The 21080-nt window shown below is 50.6% G+C and overlaps 1 protein-coding gene across 1 annotated transcript; it reads right to left on the bottom strand.

Moving 5' to 3' along the window:
- Positions 1 to 14170: 14170 nt before the first annotated feature.
- LOC106032704 (neuropeptide Y receptor type 2-like) lies at positions 14171 to 20513 on the bottom strand. The gene is made up of 2 exons (XM_013175749.3): positions 20135 to 20513; positions 14171 to 15529 (listed from the first exon to the last, which is right to left on the bottom strand). The coding sequence occupies exon 2, from the start codon at positions 15492 to 15494 to the stop codon at positions 14331 to 14333; it is 1164 nt and encodes a 387-aa protein (XP_013031203.2). The 5' UTR covers positions 15495 to 15529; positions 20135 to 20513; the 3' UTR covers positions 14171 to 14330.
- Between the last annotated feature and the right edge of the window lie 567 nt (positions 20514 to 21080).

Raw genomic sequence — 21080 nt, 5'->3', positions numbered from 1 at the left:
CTTCTTTATTACAGTTAAAGGAAAAGGGGGAGCTTTTGAAATTCAAATGAAAATTGAAATTTTTAATTCCATTCAGATTTGGAAAGTGAAATTGAAGGGTAACCATTCACAACCGTCATGAAGAAATACCTCCAGCTTTGCTGCCATTTCGTCACAGAGGAGCACGATACCTCTAAGTATCCAAAAACCAGTAAAGCTTCATACGGAGAATGCAGCCATCTAGGAAACTGCGTCAGGATAAACAAATAAAATGACTTCCTGTTTAAGAATAAACTCACCACTCTTTAAAGGACTAGGAAGAGTTCCCCAAAGCCGCACATCACCACAAGAGTACATTATAGAGGGTAGAATACAGTGCTGGTGGCTCTTAGAGGCAGAGTTGTGACTATGACACTGTCTCTATAGGGCCTTGAATATTTTTTCTTTAAATAAACATTTTTATTCTACTCATTTCTTTCCCCAGGAACACTGAGAATAGTGTGTCCTTGTCCCTGGTTTTGCTGGCATTCTTCCTGGAGAACCAAAAAAAAAAAAAAAAGATGTCGCCTCAAGAAATGGATTCTGAGTTTTCTCCCACTCTCTGAGACTTGTGTTCACTGCTTACTCCCAAAACACCCAGTGGAGCCCTGACACCCTGCACGCTCACAACGGCACCCAGGCCCCAGCAGAACTGCAGAATTAGCCGTGCAGAAAGCAGAGCAGCTCCTTCCAGAGCAGTACTGCTGGCCAGGACGGGGCAGGCTGCGCAGGCACAGCAGCTCCGCGCTCTGACAGCAGCCGTGCCCATGCGAGAGGAGGGAGCCGTTATCTTCGGGGTCGTAAATGAGAGTACGAGACAGAGCCGGCACAAGGCCTGACAGCTCATCCCCCAGAAGGCACATGAATTCTGTCCTTGCAATTTGCAGCTGTGAAGTGTTATTATTTTCCAGTATTCACGCTGTGCTGCTCTCTCTGACAGGACATATTGCCTTATATTTTTACAATTTAGTTAAGTAGCATGTAACACTTTGCCGAAATTAGTCAAGATAACTGCCTCCATTCTTTACTGAACATGGTAATGAGTTTGATCCATGTTGGTTTTTTGTCTGGTGTTTTTTTTTTTTTTTTCCCAGAGCAAAGTGTTTGCCCAGATCCTTTCACAGCTTGTAAAGTACAGAAATGTGTTTCATTGAGTGGTAAATACATTCATTAGGGAGGAGCTGCCACTTACAAAGTCATCACCTTGGGAAATTAGTGCTGTTGGTGCCAAGCCTGTTAAATGTGATAAGCTTGACTTGGTCTATGTGGTCCATGAAGGAAAAGCTACTTGAAGACTTGGCATTTGGGGTTGCAGCTCTAATGTGGCACATTAGCTGCAAAAGTAGTGAAACTTACCCTACAGCAGTAATTAGGTATGTCATGTGAGGCAGGTAAACACCGCTTCTCACTCCCCATTTTAATGACGAAAAAAACTGAAACACAAAGAGATGAAGAATACTTGAAGATCAATATCCCATGGTCCTAGTGAAGTTGCTCACTGGTTGGCACAGATAGTTGATTCTAACCCTATCTCCATTTTTTTGGGGTGGGTGGGAAGGAACCAGTCCCAGGTTAACCCCCATACAATAATTAAATTTGTAGACTTTTCTCCACCTATGTCCTACAGCTTTCAGCATACTTGCATCTCTGAGAGTTCAGAAGAATATGTGACATGCAGGATGTCCTAAAATATTCCCAACCCACGACTGGTGAACTGGACAGACATTCCTGTCCCTGTGGGACCGCAGCGTTTAGCACTGCTGCCCATAGCCACAGCTGTCACCAGAACAGCAGGACTCCAGGGTGTCCCCGCATCACTTCTTTCTCAGAAACACTCAGACAGCAAGGAAAGGGAATCTTCAAATCCTAGGCAAGGTCTTGGCCCATGTTTTCTGGCTGAGAATATCTAAAGTCTTTGCCTACAGTGCAGACAAAAGACCCACGTGGCAGGCACACAGCTGTAAATCAGTCGGCACAGGTAGGGATGTGGTAGCTGTGGAGCTGCAGCAGCAGGCTCCTCTGGAGGAGCTGGGTAAGTAATCCTCGGGAAGACCGAGCACCAAGCCCCACTGTGTCACGGCAGTGCTGGTCCTCACCACGGCTGGATTAAAGCCGACTTGGAAAGGCTGGCAGAAGTTACCCTCACTGCAGTGTGGATGTGCTGTAAAAGGCTGCGCGGTGCCAGCAGTAAAGGCAAGCCCCAGCAGCTTCTCCCCTGGCACGGCACAGCTGGCGGCCTGCACTAAAGGGTAAAACTCGCCTGGGTAGGAGCCAGCAGAGCCCTCTGAGAGCTGAGCTGGGATTGCAAACTGAGCTCCCTCAGGACCTGGGAGCAATGACAAACTCCACTGATTTGTGGTCCCAAAGTAGTGAGGCCCTGTTTGTTTTTGTTTTTAATCTTGCCTCCTGCAAGATAATGAAATACGTATTTTTTTAAAGATAGCCACCAGAACAAGACACTTCTTGCACTCACATCTTGCCCTGGAGAGAGAATGGGAGAATGTGAATCCCTTAGTGCTGTATCACAAAGAACTCAGATACCAGTACAGCCAGTTCGAGATACACCGAGTACATGGGAATCCCTCCAGGGTCGTGTTCATTCTCCTTCTCTGCAGTGTATATGGAAACGATGAGGGTCTAGTTTGTTCTCTGATGTCACATTTGAGGTACATCTGGGATGCTGACAGCGTGCAGAGCTGCAGGACCTTGAGCAGCATGACCAGCAAAGAAATCCGTCACCTTCCCCTTCAGTGGGAGCCGATGGCTTGCCCCACGCTGTCGGTGTGACGAGTGCTGAAGTGCCACACACCCAAGAGGAGGGCCGCAATTTTCCTGAGCACAAAAAGCAGCTCTGTCAAATACAAAAGGTGCAATCCTGGACTCTGTGATGTTAATCTGTTTTCGAACAGAGCAGCTGAGAGAGGAAACAAGTACCCCGATGGTTCATGTTTTCACAGTGACATTCAGAACAACTGCTTCTCCTGGTGTTTTGGACAGGATAATGCCACTGCTGAGTGCAGTATTGTTAATCTTCTCCTCGCTGTTTCCACTGAAGAGCAGAACATCAAAGCTTTAACATCTGCACCTCCTACCTGGTATCTGCCTGCTGTCTCTCTCCCCTCCCCTCCCCGGTTCCCTGCTCCATTTCGAGCTCAGACACTCGCCTTATCGCGTTCAGCAGTTGTCTGTTGATTACAGGAATTAAAAAAACATCGAGCCGTGGCTCGGCTTGCACGACATTTCTAAATGTCTGCATGTCCCTGGCAAGCAGAACTCGGTGCCAGGGCCTCTTTTCCTATAGCACCTCACGGTGACTTGGCACGTTCATCCCTCTGGAGGGCTCCTGAGCAGACCCCTGGCAGCGCGGTGCACATGGACAGACACAGTCAAGCTGCCTCCAGCCGTCAAAGCTCCGGTGCCTAAAGAGGTTTTGTAGTCTGTGAAGTAGGACGATATCCAGGAATGAAGTCACACCCCCAAGCTTGTTATAACAAGTGCTGGCTTGTTTATACGGTCTCTTCTGAAAATATACCACGAGACAGTGCCAGGCGAAGTCATTTCTTTGTCACACTGGAGGGGCTGCACCTGTTCGTTAATGCCAGAAGGCATCCGTCTCACATGGATTAGCACAACCATGCAGGGGCAGAAGAAATAAGCTCTATGTAGCATTGTGCTAGCTCTAAAGCTCGAGAAGTCCTGGCCATCATAAAAGGGCTACAAATATCCAAGAGAGTTTATTAATACAGCACATTCTGCTAGCCCAATGCCAACAGTTCAGTAGAGATAAGAGTTTTTAAATCAAAATAGACTGATAAAAAGAAAGCATATCCTTGCAATTCTGGCTTGCAAACATCAGATCTGCACCGAGTTACAACTACTGAACAACAAAGATATATTAAATTTTGTTTAGGAACTACATTTTTAACTTGCTTTTGTAAATCATTTTTAAGTCGTGTGAATGCATAAACGAAGAATTTTTGCTGCAGGATTGGCATTCTGCTTTCTGAGCTGGCACAGTGAAAGGTGTGCACGTGAGGAAGCAGCTAATTGATTTATTTCTCCTAGGACAGAGCAGTACCAGAAATACAGGGGTATGACCAGACATGATAAGAAGACTGTAACAAAGGGGAAATACACGCTGAGAAACAGAAAGCAGCTTCCCACAGCAGGATCTATTCATCTGTGTAGCAGCCCAGTGAGGAACCCAGGGGAACCCATGCCTTGGGCTCTGGGAAACAGAGCTTGAAGAGACAAAGCAGGAGCGAACGCATTGGAGAGAACGAGGAGATTCTGCCCCATGACAGGGCCCCCGTGCAGTTGGTGCCATGCCCGTTAGTGTTTGCTAACGAGAAGTGAGCCATAGCTCAGACCTGTTATGTTCAAAAAGCTCTGTGCAAGAACACAGCAAGTAGAGAGCAGCACGTGTGTGAGCTCACACATCACCAGGCACCAGAGCGAGAGGCAACAGATGTAAGGCCTCTAGGAAACCCGACTTTCCTATCTCTGACATTCACCAAACTACTTGCTAATACATGTGCTATGAGCTGCAACTCACACTTCCACAAAGAGATGCTCAAACACTTCCCAAGAGAGACTCCAGCCTCTGGGGGAACATGAGACACTCTGAGACCCTTGAATAAAAGGGTCACAGGTGGCGAAAAAAGTATTTTTCTTAAAAGAGAGAGAGAGAAAGAGAAATAAATGTCTCCACCAATAATTGATGCAATACAGACCACAGGTCAGTGAAGACAGGACCTGATCAAAAAAGCCATGACAACGGGCTGCTTTATAGCTTCCCAATCTGGCTGTGATAGATGTTCTCTCCCAGGAGGTCACCTCCACACTGTTCCAAGATTTAATTTTTTGTTTTGATGATTGCTGGGGTATGCACGAGACATTGTAAATTTGCTCTGTGGCAGCGCTGCTCCACGCTTCTCTTCAGGCTACCCACTGGTGCACGGAGACTGTCATCTTCCACGGTGCTTTCAGCAGAGGAGGCCACTTCTTCCAACTGCACATTTTAGCAGTCATCAGGGAGAGGAATAAAAAACAGCATAAGACAACAATACGAACTGGCTAAAAATTGTGCTTTTTTAATTATCTTCCTTGGAACATAAAATAACAGTGTCGGGGTTTGTTTAGAATTATTCTTGTCCAGACAATTCAGAAATGCTTATGAGCAGTGGAGCAAAGCCTGTGGTCATCCTTCAGTAACTATTCATGGTCCACATTGAAAGCAGCAGATGCTGCTGAAAAATTCCAGGCACTGTGGCCATTAATAACCGTCCCACACGTGGATTCACAAATCATTCCTTTTTTGAGAATCTGGAATAAATATTTACCCCTGAGAATTCAAAATTTGTTTTTCTGTGAGTATTTAACAGCACTTTCCAAGTAAGGTCTGTCTTCTTAGTACACAAGTGATGGAAACGTAATTATAATGTGTTCAATTATAATGCTTTTTACCACAGTAGCACTATTCAGCTAGCATATACGACATGTTTTACAAGCCTCCAAGTGCTATAGTCGCCTTGTTTCACAGAAGAGGAAAGAAAGGCTCAGCAGTTTATGATCAGTTCATCTAGGATTTGATAAAGCTGGGAGAGAGAACCAGCTGATTTTTTTAAACTTTCTATCCACAATACAAGGAAATGCAATACAATACAGTACAAGGAAGTACAATATAAGAGCTGTTCTTTGAGGGAAAGTGGAAGAAACAGCAATTAGAGCTGTCCTGCACGGGCATACCGGGACAGTGAGAAGCCAGCACTGCCCACGTTTTGCTGGTCTGCAGGGAGAGCTCTTTGCTCAAGCACCTTGGCAGAGCTGAGGCAGCAACCTCTTCCACCAGCGCCTCTGGATCCAAGAGCAGGGCTCCAATTACTGCCTGAAGTTTTTTTCTCTGGGCCTGTTTGTAGATGAAAGGGGGTAAGGAAGTGACTGCGGCACTCAAAATGGGGATGGAGCGTGAAGAAAGGCACCGAGCAGCACAAGAAATAGTCCTGAGGTTGACTCGGAGAGAGACACCAGCTTCTTTGGGAAAGGCAAGTTTGGACACAGTGACCATCCGTGGTGTCCCATCAGCTGTGTCACTGCATCCTGGAGCCACGTGTGTGCTCATGCTATGGCCGTACCCAGAGCCCCACACACGAGGCAAGGCTCACAAGGGGCAGAGCTCTGCAGGACTGGTGCCACTCGCAGGGTAGCGTTCGCTTCACGGTGGGTTTCACCTGGCAGGGTTAGAGTGGTGCTGCAAAGTGCTGCTGCTTTCACCCGTGTAGAAACAGCCGCTGATGAGTCAGAACATGGAAATAGCTCTGCTGTCGGTGAAACAAAGACCCTGGGCTCCTGCCACAGTGTAGAGGCAGCCACTGTGTTTGGAAAAGAGCAGTTCCCAATTAGGCATTCCAGTATACATGATCGCTCTGAGAGCCAAACATTTCTGCAGAACCCTTTTACCTCCTTCAGTCCTTTTGTTTGCCTGCAAGACTGCTGGCTATTGAGCACAGAAAGTCCAGAGGAGAGCAGCAAGAGCAAGCAGAGGTACAGCAGATGAGCCCTATGAGAAAGCACCAAAAATGGCTTGGTTTAGCATAGAAATGGTGGAGAAGATGCATGATAATACCCTTTAAAAATGTAAAGGTGTGGTAGAGAAGGTAATAAATTCCTAACCTTGTCTACCAGGAGACAAGAAGTAATAGGTTTCAGTCAGGGAGGTTTATTGGTTAAACATTGGGAAGGGCTCAGAGCAGACCGTGCAGGGCGAAACCTCCATCACAGGAGCCTCAGAGGAGATGAGGCTCCCTGCAATCAGAAATGGTTTAGGCAGAGGAGTTCCAGGTCTCCTCCATTTATTTCCTATGATCTCTTCTTATACTATTCTTACAGCATGCACCTGACTAAAATACCCCCGAACGTCTCCCCACTGTCTGAGAAATCTACAAGAAATACTTTAATAGCTGCGTTTCAGAGAAAGAAGTTCCTTCCAGGCTGCTCTAGCTGCTTGGGTTGCGCAGATTAGCTCATGTCCTTCTAATGACATAATTGCAAAGACCAGGACTTCCAAACAAACTACTGGGTATTAAAGACCCAGCTCCCACTGACTTTGCTTGAAGCCAATTGGAATTTCACACAATGAAGGCCTGCAGTGCCAGGCAGATTTTACATAGACCGACGAGCCCTGTAAGACGTCTTTGTCTCCGCAGCATTCTCGCGTTCCTGCTCTCCTTCAAGCAACAGACAGATTCAGTCAGTTCTTGCCATGCTAGTTTTGCTACGTTAGCTTTGCTTAATTGGGTACTGCAGGGTTGTCTTGGAGAGTTGAGATCTGCACTTTGAAGCCGCTCGATTCTTCTATCTAACCTAGGAAACAGAAATGGGATTTCACATAGCAAAGTTGTCAGTAACAAAACTGGACCAAAAACGCTGAACCACTGCATAAATGCATTAGCTGGGGTCCACTTACTCAGCCATCTGCTGAGTTCGACCCTGCAGATTAGCTCCCAGCAACTGAAGCCCTAAATTATTGCTTTAATAATCACGTCTGAATTCCTGTCTGAAGTCAGCCACCACGGCAGAAAGCAAGTCAGATTTTGCCCTGGCCTCGCCGCCTGGCTTTGCTCTGAAGGTACACCGTGTGTAACTCCACCAAGCCCCCAGGCCTGAGTGCCTCCTCCCCGGTTTTCATAGGCAGATCTCTCGTCGATTCCTCTTTTGAAGGTTTTTGTTTCTGGTGCTCCAGCCTTGGCTGACAGGAATACAACCATGCTGTGTGCCGATTGCAGCTGGCAGGTGGATTAGAGCACATTCAGATGGCTGTGAAATGCCTCTGTGAGACAGAAATGGCAGAACAATGGATTATTTCACCATGAAGAGCCCAGAAAGTGATGCAGACAGTCACGTTGAGGAGACAAGCTGAGGAGCATGCAGACATAAAGCACTTTTTCCTTCCATCGGCCCCAAGAGCTCTTCCCAGCTCAAAGTTTTGGGGACTAGCTGCCAGTTCTCTCCCTCCTCAGCTAAGCTATTGATTTCTCCGAGGTGCAGGATGTTCTCAAATTCTTCCAAAATATGTGGGAGCGACAGTTGCTGAGTAACAAATACTTGTCGCTCCTTTCCTGAAATGCACAATTCCTCACATTTCTGCTTTGTAGAACGGACAGATGAAGCTGCGATTTAGACACTAGTCAGGGATCAGCCTTGCCACTGGATAAATCTATTGAATCCAGAGTTCAAGGAGAGGTAGGGATCTAACTGCCCTTGTGGCTCTGGCCTTCATAAAAAGAACTGGGGATGCACTTCATGCCTCACTGAGCTGACTCGGTGACCAGTGTAATCCAATTTCAATAGGAACACGGTGATGCTGCAGCCACAGAAAGGCTGCCTGACATCTCACCAGGAGGTGTCCTTCCCCCACACATACTTAAAAGCCCTCATCAAGCTGATCTCAAGCAAAGGTACTAAGCAGAGCCTTCATTTAAAGCTGACAGATCCCACTCCTTCATGGGAATTGGGAGCAAAATTCAGCCCTTTCTGATATTTGTGGGACTGGACAAGGTCCACAGAAGAGTAAATAAGATGATCGGGAATGAAGAAGCTGCCTTAGGAGGAGATGGGACTTGAGCTGGAAGAGGAGAAGTCTGAAGGAAGATATCATCAAGCTGTACAAAATGAAGAAAGCAGTGGAGAAGCTGAATGTCCAGCTGCTGTTCAGCACTGTGCTAGAACGAGAGGGCATTTGCTGAAACTATTAGGGACTGGCTTTGACAGATAAAAGCAGTGCTTCTTTACAAAGAGGGGAATGAGCTTCTGGAACGGGCTGCCCCAGGGAGGCTGGGGAAACAGCCAGAACGGTCAGGGAGGTATCAGACAAATTCATGAATGAAAAGCCTAGAAATGGACAACAAATGATCTGGGTAGGGACGTTCCCCCTAAGATCTCTAATACAACAGTTGTGGCTGCTGCTAGGAATATGGGGTAATGGACCACCAAAGTGGTAAAGTTAGCACCCATTCCCTAAACGTCTGTTATTGCCGTGGTCTAAGACAGAATACAGGGCGTGATGGATCCAGGTTTGCTGTTCTTTCTTTCTTGTCTCTCTTTTAGTAGAGGCCCTGTTCTTCCTGCACCGTGGCAGAGTTCAGTCCCCTTTTGATGTTACTCATCCTGGTCCCAGCCGAGCCAATAATCTACCCCGCGTTTCATAGAGAAAGACATATTAACCTCAAAATTTCATCCAGGGGCACATCCTCTCCTTAATAGCTTGAAATCTCGTCCTTTGACCCATCACCCTTCTGCCTTCCACACCGCAGCGAGACGCACCTTGCAGCTGAGCTGCCCTCCCGTCCTGGAGACGAGCAGTATCTGAAGGTTTGTGGCACATTAGCAGAGTGGCTGACACATTAGCAGAGTGACACGGCGACAACTCCATGCTCACGCACTTCAATAAGCTAGTTAGAAACAAAAGGGTTTCTCCTCTAATGTTCACAGTCTTTGCTGCCACACTGGAGAGGACTGAACTAATGAAGGTCTCCTCCTGTGAGCTCCATGAGGCGTCCGCACTATTCCTCCTATACTCATTACACTGAGCAGAACATAGACCAGAAAAAGCATTCTTTGCTGGCTATAAATCATGAGTGACACTAAGGTATTGCCATTAGCAGCAGAAAAATGCTTTCCTCCCACAGCCTCATTCAGCCCCATATTCATGTAACACTTTGGCAAAAGGTGCTGGGGTGTCTGGATAGAAAATTAAATAGAGGTTGTGTTGTCTGAAGATAAATTGGTACCTCCCTTGGTGTGTGTGAGTGACTTTGTCTTTTTCTGATTTGTCTTTTAACTTGCAAAACACTGAGACTAGTATAAGGACGAGCATTAAAAACCTATCCTACTTCCCCTCCCAGGCCCTCCTGAACAAATCCCTCCACTGAAATGAGCTCAACGAGAAGATAAATGTTCTGGCAGTAATATGCAATATTATTTTTGGCACTTGAAGAATCTCAAGCTAGATAAGGGAAAACTGAAAGGAAGACAAAGCTTTGCTTTTTCCAATGCAAGGGACCAAATTCTGCTCACCCATTCGAACCCAGAATCCTTTCCTTTTCTGGATTATTGCACTAATTTCTGACTTTCACCACGTTGGCTGATCCTGAGGCCTTATTTAAAATCCAGCACATTCAGAGACCTGGTGAAATCACACAATAACAGAGCTGAAAGACAAAGGCGTACAAAGAAAGCGCCAACTCTACAGCTCCTGCCCAAACAAAAGTCTAATTTGGTTTCAGACCGGGTTAGCCGCAACAACAGTAAGATTAACACCTGATACCAAGGGAAATGCTGAGCTGTCTGTGACCTCCTTCAGCAGAAGGGCTGTCCGGCCCCTCTCATATCAGCATATGTCAGAGGAGCTGCTTCTTCCCCTCGTCTGGCCGTATTTCCCCACAGAGCCCTTGTGAAAGGCTCAGAGCAATGTTTCTGCTGGTACACTTGTGGGCGCATTGAATAAAACATGTGCCATTTGATATTGTTTGCTTGGGCTTCTGTGGGTAAGGGCAGAGGACACACGTTACTGCAGGACAGAAAGCCACCAGGGGATGGATGTGGCCTTCATACAGCGGGATGAAGCACGGGGTTGTGCAGGAGTGTGCTATATCTGTGACACCGACAGAGCCCTGACTGAAGGACCCCACTCACCCCGCATTGATCTAGTGCCTGCTGTATGTATCGCCTTAAGACAAGGAGAAATAAAAGCCCCAAACCTGTGCTCTCTGCATGAGCTTTATCTTGTTACCGACATATCTGCTCGGGAAATCAGCTGGGAAGGAATTCTCAGAGCAAACTTAAGTGTTTCAGAGGTGAAATTTCCAGCGCTCAGAGCCTCGAGCACAGCCTCTGCTCTGCAAATGTCAGTGTGTTTTGTCAAGCTTGGAAGCTTGATAAGAGACCTGGGGACTCCCGAGAGCTCTCAGAGCAGCCAGTAATAAGGAACAGGTTACCGATGGTGCCGTTTCTAAATGGCAGTATTGCTGTGTCCCAGCTGCTCTTGTGTCCCTCTGGCACGTGAGCGACCATTGCATGGGATGGTTAGAGGCACCCCGACCTGTGGTGCCGATTCCAAGTTAATCATCTGCTAGCGGCCACTTGGCAATTAAGAAATATCCAGAAATAAATATTTTGATAATGCAAGACTTGTATGATGTCAGCAGAAAGAGTGACCTAGCATGAGAAGCAGGGTGTTTCACGGGGAGCTCAGCACCTCTCCTAAAGGCTGTGAAGTGTCCCCAGGCCAGCTCAGCCCAGCAGCGTTTCCAGAAGGGTGACAGTGACAGTCAGGAGGAGCCCTGCAGGAGATTTGTTTGGTCACCCACACTGGCTCCAGACAAGCTTTGATGAGACACTCAGCCCTGCGGCGAGGAGCCTGGCTCGGTGGGGACTCACTGATATGCTTTTGGCTAGGAGCCGGCAGTGGGAAGATCCCTTTGACTCCAAGAATATCTGTAACTGCTAGAGGATCTGCCCTTGACACCAACAGAGCAGGGTCATAGCCTGTCCTCAGCTCTAAATAGTTCGAAAACTTACAGTGCTGCCAGCCTTTGGTTTCATGGAAGTGTCCTTTTGGCAGCAAGGACATCTTTAGCGGGGAGAAAATATTTGGGGAAGCTTTGTCTCCAACGGATTTTTGTTTCATGGAACAAATTCATTCCTCTCTTCTATCGTAAGTCTATAACGTGCTATTTATTTGCCCAAACCAGCCTTTGGAAAGAAGCTTTGCTCCCTTTCTCTCCACCATCCCCTGTTCTCAGTGGACAGTAGGGCTGCCTCCCTTCACTAGGGCATCGCAGCTCTCTGTAGGGCCATCCGTACACAGCCTCGAGCTGATTGCCCTGCCTGCAGTGGGTGTGGAAGGATGTATCTTCTTCAAATCACAGGCAAAAAGCAGCAAGCTCACAGGCAGAAATCCATTAGTGAAGCTGCACGAGTGTATAAAATAAAGCAAACAGAACTTCGCCGTTGCACTCCAATAAATAGTTTCTCGTTCTCAGTTTTCTCCAGCAAAAAAATCCCTCTGTTCTATAAACGCCATTGCCAGTATTTATTTGAGAAGAGCTGGGATCTGTTTATTTATTTATCCATATTTAGTTGAAAGGTCTGGGCTCAAAATTAAACAGCCATTCATAATGTCATTATCTGCCCTGCTCCAGTCAGATACGGTGTGTGGTGTCACAGGACAAAACCTTTGGCAAGGCCCTCCAAGAGCAATTTAGCTCCTCATCCATCTCCGTCTGGCAGCGTGATCGGCTTCCAAGCTTGCATTGCTGAATGTGTTTTTTAACTCTGACATATATCATTGAGTGTTAAATCACTTTCTGGAGTGTTCATTGGTAATAGTTGAATTCTTTCCACTCATTTAAGCTGCTTTTGAAAAAATAAACATTTCCTTGTACCTCGGAGTTTGATGGAAACACAGGGAGAGTTGCTTGGGAGGCCGGGTTGTAGACCGACCGGTTCCTGAGGTGGGGACAGAATTTACCAGCACGGAGGAGATTATCTCCTCCACCCATCGGGATGAAACAGCAGCTCCCAGCACCACCCCATGGCACTGCACGTGGGGAAAGTTTATTTGTGCCTCAGTTCTTCCATCGTGCCTGTATCTGGCCTGTCAGGAATCAGGCAACTCTCTTAGAGGAACAACACTGACTTCCTGGCAGGATTTTCAGAGATCCTAAAGCCCCTGAAAAGAAAAATGTGCTGTGATGTGCAGAACCAGGTGCCGGGTCGTTTGCCATCTGCATGCCCGAGCAGGGCAGGCTGCAGACCCCCCGCCTGGCAGCAGTCTCCCTGGAAGGAAGCAGAGACCACTTTCTTGTGCTTATTTAGGAAAATGGAACAGGGAATGAGACAAAAAAATAAGCAAAGAGATTAAATTCATCTAGTGTGGCAGCGGGAAGCTAAGCTGGAGAACAAGAGCCAGATGCAGGTCAGGCTGGGAAGGAGGCAGGAGAGCAGGATTTGCAAACAAGCCCATTGACAGCTCATCTCTCGAGGACTCCAGATGTGACAGCCCAGCAGCCTGATCCAGGCTGGTGCACTTGCTACCGCGAGTCTTCCTACCTCTTGTCCTTGCTCCACCGAAGACATGAAATCCAAGTTTTTCTTTGCTTTTTATCTGTGATGAGGAGGTCTGTTGAGTCCCTGTCCTGCATCTGGGAGTTACTTTCCGATCTGATGAGCGCTGACTTTAGAGGCGCCACCAGTGACGAGCTGCTGAGATCACAGTAGCAATCAAGCCTCCTTTGATGGCAGAGCTAAAAATACGCTCCCCAGCTGACAGAGCCTCAGGGAGGAGAACATAGAGTTTGGTTTGAAAGAACACATCTTAGTCTCCAAACCATCTTCTGCAAGAGGACACCACCTCTGCAACAACCATGCAAGCGGTTACTTCTCTCTTCTGAACAGAAGCACCCATGTAAGACCCATAGCACCTCCAACCCCAGAAAGAGAAAAGCTTTAAAACCCTCTGAGCACTTTGGAAGACTCTGTCACTGATGTGTTTTTTTTTCCTTTCCTATCTGCCCCTCTGCCTGCTCTGCACATGGGTTCTGGCTAATGAAAATCAGCTCGTGTGTCATGAGCTGTCACCCGGAGGTGTCCCCAAACCCTTGCTTCGGCACTTGCAAAAGAAGCTGCAGTAAGCAGCATCACTGCCACCTCCAGGGCTTGCTGGGGACAAGAGCTCCTCCCCTGGGCTGCAGGGAGGATTCATGCAGGTGCTGTGCATAGATCCCAGATGGCCCAGCTTCATCCTGCACCCGCCTGCTCCCCTGCCACGGCCCTGGCAGCGATGGCCCCACAGAGCCCGTGCGTCCTGGGGAGAGCAGGTCTCCCTCCCCTCAGAGGCATTAACTAAAGATGGATCAATATGGCTTGAGGCTGGGAGACGTACAGACAAACAAGCATGCACGATAATGGTTCCCCATCATAATGTGTCGTGTCAGGGGGTAAAAGGTTGAACAGCCCACTTTGGCAAATGGAAGTGGCTAAAAGGGTGTATTTTGCTGGCTAAATGGAAGCTCCCTCTGTGATTTTTCATGCTTCTGCATGCATCACTTAAACACAGAGAAAGGAAAAAGTCATTTGTTTGGTCAGACAGAAATACACCAGATTTATTGTACTGAGAGATACAGGGGGGGTATTTCCACGTGGCCGCAGTAGCTATAAAGTTTTGGCAGCACAATGTTCCCCAAAAAAAAGGCATTCACCAAGAATGTCTCTGGGCTCTGCCAGCCTCAGTCCCAGGGTTGCACATCCCATCCCTAAACCTCTGTGGGCAGCGGCCCGTTGCCGGCAGACTGTTTGAAGCTCCCATTTAGGGTGTTGGCCCTGAAGATGTATGACCTGCCTCTTACCGAGCCCTCAGTGTGGAGGCTTTCTGGCTTGTCCTGGCAGCGGAAAAAGGTGAGGAAGCCGTTCCGGTAGTTCTTGTTCATCCATCCGTACAGCAGGGGGTTGACAAACGTAGAGCACATGGCCCCCACGTGGAAGACAGTGTACAGGAGTTTGTATTCGTGGAAGATAAGAACCAGGTCAAGATCAATGGCAAGCTGGAATATGTGGAAGGGGAGCCAGCAGACTGCAAATACCACGACGACCATCACTAGCATTTTGGTCGTCTTCTTCCTCCGGCACTGGTTTTCATTCCTAGAAGTGGGGCTGACATGGTTTTTCAGCTTGAACCAGATCCTGGTGTAGGCATAGCAAATAACTGCCAGAGGGAAAACATACTGCAGGAGGAGCATGGACAGGCTGTAGATGGTGGCGTCTCTGTTGTTGCCAGAAGGCCATTTTTCCGAGCAGACTGCCATTTTGAGGTTGATGGACGGGATCTCCTCATACCGGTACTCCCTGAAGATGGCCAGAGGACCTGCTAGGACCGCTGCTGCCAGCCACATGATGGCTATGATGGTGAAGCTGAGCCTCTTGGAGATCCTGCTGTCCAGGTGGAAAACGATACACCGATACCTGTCCAGAGCAATCACAGTGAGAGTGAGAGTGGACACGTGGACACTCAGAGCTTGAGCGTAAGGGACCAGGTGGCAAAGAACAGCTCCAAACTTCCACTCGTCCAGCAGCGTGTACACCAGGGTGAACGGCAGACAGAGGGTGTCCACCATCAGGTCTGCCAGGGCCAGGTTCGCTATGAAGAAGTTGGTGACAGTCCGCATGGTCTTGTACTTCACTATGATGTAGATGACCAAGGAGTTGCCGATGAAGCCCAGCAGGATGATGAGGGAGTAGGCGGCAATCAGAACCACCTGGACCCCCAGGATCTTGGTGCTGTCCATCATAACACTGCGGGACCCGGAGAGATCCTGACTAGGAGTGACAAAGTCCTTGGCGTGCCAGCCCTGCGGCAGCTTCTCCTCTAATGCTGTCTTCTCCATGGCGAGGGTGCTGTTGGCTCCCTCCAGCAGTCCCATGCCTGGCCTGGGCCCTTCAGTCGGGAGAAGGGGGGCTGGAACACAGACACAGCAGAAGTGAGAGCAGGAGAGACAGCAGAGCATCACACACGAGCTGAGACTCGAAGGGCATGTCCCATACAGCATTTTGGCATGTCACAGCAGCAGTGACATCCTCCTGCCTGACGCTAACCCCATATCCTTCCTCACATCGAATGGCCTTTCACCTCTCCGACACCTTCTGTTAGAGCCTACCATCAGATGGATGCCAATTCCCCACGGAAAAGTCAAGGCTCATGCTACTTGTCACGAGTTTCTGGGATTCTGCTTATTTGGATTGAACAGGGGAAAAAAGCCCAAATGAACCAGAGCCAGACTGGAGGGTCCTCTAAAGATCTCCTGCTCGTGGAGCCCCCTTGCACGTCTCATGCTCCCTCAGGCTGGGCTCTGCAAAACAGAGAGCTGATTCAAACACATCAAAAATCTGGGGCCTCCTGGGGCTGACAGAAGAAATCAATGATGGTGCCAGTCATCTTTGATGAGATTTACTTCCCTATAAAAACGCCCTGAGTCCTAATTCCTTAAGAAGCAGGGAAGAAAATCAGACACTCTCAAATTCAGGGTGCTCTCCTCCTCCTCTCCAAAATGCTCTCTCTGCAGGACTGTGCACCCAGTTGGGTTCAGTCTCTTATTTCTCACCTCTCCAGCTGAAAATACCTGTTGCCCCATCTCCACACGAGCATCCCACACTGCTCCTGCCACCCAAGCCAACGCAGGCAGCGGGTGGTGAGATTTTACAGGGAAGTGCAGGAGCCTCAGAGCCACGCAGGGACAAGCAGCTGGAGCTGTGAACAAGCCTCCCGCAGAGCTGCTGCTGAGTGTCCAGGCGCAAATGTGCCCCAGAGCCAAAGCCAGAGAGCCTCTCACCATGCCGTGAAAAAATGCCTGCACCACCACGGCTTTGGAGTGACTCAGCCTGGAGCCCGTGGCTTGCACTTGGTGCCGCCGTAGCAGCGTGGCGTTGTCGTGGCAGGGCTTTTGCTCAGTCCAAGCACGGTGGGACAGAAGCCAGCTCTGCCACCGGCTCCTTCCAGCCTTCACGTCTCAGAATTGCTGCCGGGGTGCGTGGGGAGGGGTGGGCATGGCCCCCTGCACCTTCCTCCTGGTTCGCACCAAGTCGAGGTCAGAAGCTGCACCATGCCCAAACGGGGCTGCCCGCACAGCATCGTGCTTTCTGTGGCCTGGAGAGGGAAGGGGGCAATGCCCTGCCCCTGAGGAAGGGAGGGAGGCACAGGGCTTAAACGAAGCAGGGAACTAGGGGCCTGGTCACCTTCTCAGCATCCCTGGGGAGTGAACTGCTCTGGGTTTGTCCCAGGGGAGATGGGAGCACTGCGGACTAGGTGCTGGTGGGCTTCCTGCAGGTCTGTGCCCTGCAAACCAAATATTTGAGGACAGCCTGTCCGTGGGAAGGGAGGATGCTTTACCACGCTCTGTGCAGAGCACATCGCATTTAAGCTAGTTCTTTAAGCAAATAGCAAAAAATAATGGTGGCAAGACGGTAAAGGAGGCGGCAATTACATCTCAAAGAACAATAAATGGCTGCGTGTTCTCTCCTCGTTCCTCCGCAGGGGGCTGCGATCCCCCGGGAGCTGCTCCTGGAAGCAGCCTGCAGTAGCCTGGCCCTGCCCGCACGCCGCCCTTCTCCTGCCCTCGCAGTGTCCCCCGGCTTGCCAGATTCGCCTGTCTCTGGCACCAGCTGGCCACCTTGTGCCAGCAGTTCCTGGGAGTGAAGCTGTCGGCTCAGACACCGTGGTAACAGAGCCTGTAAAGCTGCCGGCAGGGTAGGAAGGAGGCTTTGAGCTGCAGAAGGAGCAAGAGGGCCAAAGGGCTGGTGAAGGAAGCAGAACAAGTGCTGGGCACGCTTTCGGTGGCTGCACTTTCCCTGCTCACTCTCAGGCTGGATTTCTACGCCTCCCAGATTGCCCAGCCTCACTTTGTCACTTGTTATCCTCTTTTCTGTGTCTTGCCTGTCCCATTTATCTCTGGTACCCGTGTTTGGGGTGCTCCCTTCCCTCCGTCCCCACCTCGCCACCAGCGGGCTGCCAGCTCCCGCGTCCACATCTCGGGCTATTTCCTTCCACTGGAGACTGGCAGCTACCCACCATCTGCGAGGAGCCAGGAACATCATGATTAATGGAGCTGTTTCGCTTCCTAACAAAATGGCCTTAATGGAGTTATTATTTGATTTGGTTTGCTTTGTTGTGTTTTTTTTTTTCCGTTTTTTCCTTTTTCTTTTTTTCCAAAGGGGAACTATTAAAAATCAATTAAGGCATCTTAATTAAGAGGCAAAATGGTAATAATAAGTGTTCCTCCTCCGGGGGCTGCCTGGCGGTCACAGGGATGCTGCCGGAGCGGACCGAGGTCTGTTCCAGCCAGTAATGGACGTGCAGGCCGCTGCCAGGCACACGCTCCCATGCTCGGCGGGCCTGCCAGCCTGGATGGAAAATCTTCGGAGCTGAGAGCCAACTGCTTGTGGGAGAGCAGAGCAGCAGAGCAAGACCAGGAGGAGGCAGAAATACCACCTAAACCAGAGCTCGCTGATTTAAATTCCTCTTTTTCTTCCAAGCCGTGGGACTGGGGTCACTGAAGGCAGCAGGCACGCAGCGTGGGGGCACGGTGTGGAGGTAAGGACAGAGGTGGCTCAGAGCACGGCCAGGAATCATGATCCTGCCACGGTTATCACTGATAGGAAAGGAGGGAGTGGAAGGAGTCAGGCAGCCTCTGCTCTCTGCTCCAAACCTGGCTGGTGACAGTTACAATCTCCTTCTCCAGCAGCGCTGGAACACGAGGCCTCAGGCTGATGGATGTTTTCACGGCCTGGATCACTGCTCTGCTCCATGCTGTGCCCTTTCTCCAAAGCAGCTTGGCTCCGTGAAGTCCCCCGATCTCCAGCAGCCCACTCCTGTAAGCATGGGCTCATCTCATCCAGCATCCAGCAGCAGTCAGTGCCCATGGCAAGGAGGCCTGAGACCATCCCTCCTTACCAGAACCTGGTCACCCCCTGGGGAAGTCACCTCCTGCCACTACAGCGCTCGAGAGGCAGCCGTGTCCAGCCCTCTGCCCACAGCACACACACGAGGGAGGAAACCACAACAAACTGAGACGTGGAGAGGCCAACCAGCCTGCCCGAGGCCTCACAGCGAGCCCACAGCAGGGCTGGGAACGGAGCCCAGGTTTGCTAACTCTGTCCTCCTGCGCTCGCCGCCAGAGAGGGCTCGGAGTCCCTGGGGATAACTGGCGTGGCTGAGCAACGATTGCAGGAGCTGTGTGAAAAGTGTGAGTGATGGAGGGGAGGGGATTTCACCTCCTCTATGTGGCGTGCTGGTTTCAGGGCAAGTGGCAACTGTGGAATGATATCTTGAAGACAAAGTGGGGATAGAAATCGTCCTGGGCCCTTCCATCTCCAGAGAAGGGGAAGTTGCCCCACTGAGGTTCTGGCAGAAGGAAGACCCTCTCACCTGCCCCTCATCTGCTGCGGTGTCATAAATTTTCTCTCCAGAGTGGGCCCATTAGTGCAGAAACCTTATGGCATTAAACAGGCACTGCCACCCCTGCTGCCAGCAGACCCTGGGGTAGGACTGGCCCTGGGGACGAGGAGATACACCAGGGCTTCTGTGTAATTCCTTGCCAAATGTTTGTGTGCCCCTGCTGGGGCTGGAGCAATGAAAGACTCTGAAGGGGACAAGGCAAGGAGGATGCTTTAGACACTCAGCTCAGGATGGACAGAAAAGGAGGTGACGAGAGGAGAGGCATTTGGCAGGGATGCACACTTTCTCCTGGAAATGCCCCCCACAGAAAGCGGGGGGGGGGGGGACAGCGCGGGGACCTCTGTGCTGCGGGATGTGCCATGGGAGCAGAGCGGTGCTGGGTGACACCGCAAGGGAGCCCCGCGGCTTATCAGGGCTGCAGAAGGGCAGAGGCAGTCTGGCAGGAGGGACCCGGTTAGCATGGGGAGCCTGGTGCCTCCGGAAATCCGGGAAGCCTGAGGTAGATGAGACAAGGGACAGGAGGGAGACAACAACCCCACTAACAGAGCAACCAGGGAGCAAACCCCATATCCTGCTTTGGGACGGGCCAGAAACTCAGTTTGCTGGTGAAACGCAGGCTCCAGCAGGACCACGAGGAGCTCAGATCTACAATCAGCATGCAAGGAGTGCTGAAAGCAGGCCAGCACCGATTTCCCCCTGCAGCCCCCTGTCTCTGAGGGCCGGGACCCCTGGCAGTGAGCCGAGGGCCGGCAGCACGTGCAGCCCCAGCAGCAGCACCGAGGAGCTGCCGGAGGTTTGCCGGGAGCCCCGAGGAGGCAGAGTGCAGGGGGAGGAGGGTTTCCGAGCCGTGCACCTCAGCCCCACACCTGCAGCGCTCTGTAGCCGTACCTGCCTGGTTTCGGCACCCCCCCGCAGCAGCCTGCTGCTCAGCATCCCCCTTCCCACGCTCCCTGCTCCTGCTCGGAAACTCTCCTGTGGGTGTTTGTGGTTCACTTTCTCTCTATCCCAGCCCTCAGGGTTGTCAGTCCCTGGATCCAGTCTCCCAGGGATGCTGTCACTTGAACCACGCAGCGTGGCAAAGACCTGGCCCCATCTCAGCCCTCCCAGACCCACCTGCAAAGGCCGGAGCGTCCTCCTCGTTCCTCCCTCGACTTAGGGTCTCATTGCTGGCTGGGACGCCCCTCTTCGTCCTCTCTGGGAGTCAACCTGTGGCAAGAGGGGGCGAAAAGCACTTTTCTGCGACTGTCCTCGGAAAGGCAAGGAAGTCAGGAGAGGATCCGGGCTGCTGGAGGGTGCTCCATCGCCGGGGGAAGCGTCGGCACCCTGCCCCGAGCAGCCTCCTGCGGGGTGAGTGACAGCCCCCGTCTCACCAAGCTGGATGCTCTGTTAGCTCCTGAATGAGAGAAAGGCAGGGAGCGTGTGTTTAACAAACAGAAATGGAAAGGGGGAGGGAGCCTGCTGCTGCTGTTTATACAGTGCTCAGCCACTGAGGGGCTTCTTGCATCGAGGAGAGAGGAGCTTTTCCGCCACATCCAGCTCCCTCTCCAGGGAGACGCGGTGGGAGCTGGAGGTCTGCAGGCTCCTGGTGGTGCCGCTGGCTGGGGAGAGCATTCATCCACCCCATACTGCAGCCCTCCCATCTGCTCGGGCTGAGACCCTGCCGATGTGTCCCATGGTCCTGTCTGGGCTGCGTGCCCCCATGCAGCAGGGGGACTGCAGGTCCCACGGCTGAGCAGAGCCACCACCAGCCTCCCCGCAGCCACCCCTGCTCCGTGCTCGTACAGCACCCGCAGGAGCAGGCTGCTTCTTGGGGCAAGCCTTTGGGTGCTTTTCTGATGCAAATAAAAGTCATGGCGAGAAGTTTTAGCCACTTTGGCAACAGCTGGGGCTGTTCCAGAGCCAGATTCAGTGTGGAGCTAGGAAATGGAGTGAGCTTCTATTTCAGGGTGCCCAGCACTGCCCACACACCTGGAGCAAAGAGAGGCAAAAGCAGCAGCAGTGTGGCCAAATCAGCGAAAGCCAAGCTCGCAGGAGCCCAGGAAAGCATCCTGCAGCCAGC

This window comes from Anser cygnoides, chromosome 14 (genome assembly GCF_040182565.1).
Source record: "Anser cygnoides isolate HZ-2024a breed goose chromosome 14, Taihu_goose_T2T_genome, whole genome shotgun sequence".
Classification (NCBI taxonomy): domain Eukaryota; kingdom Metazoa; phylum Chordata; class Aves; order Anseriformes; family Anatidae; genus Anser; species Anser cygnoides.
This window is presented reverse-complemented; position numbering and strand designations above follow the sequence as displayed.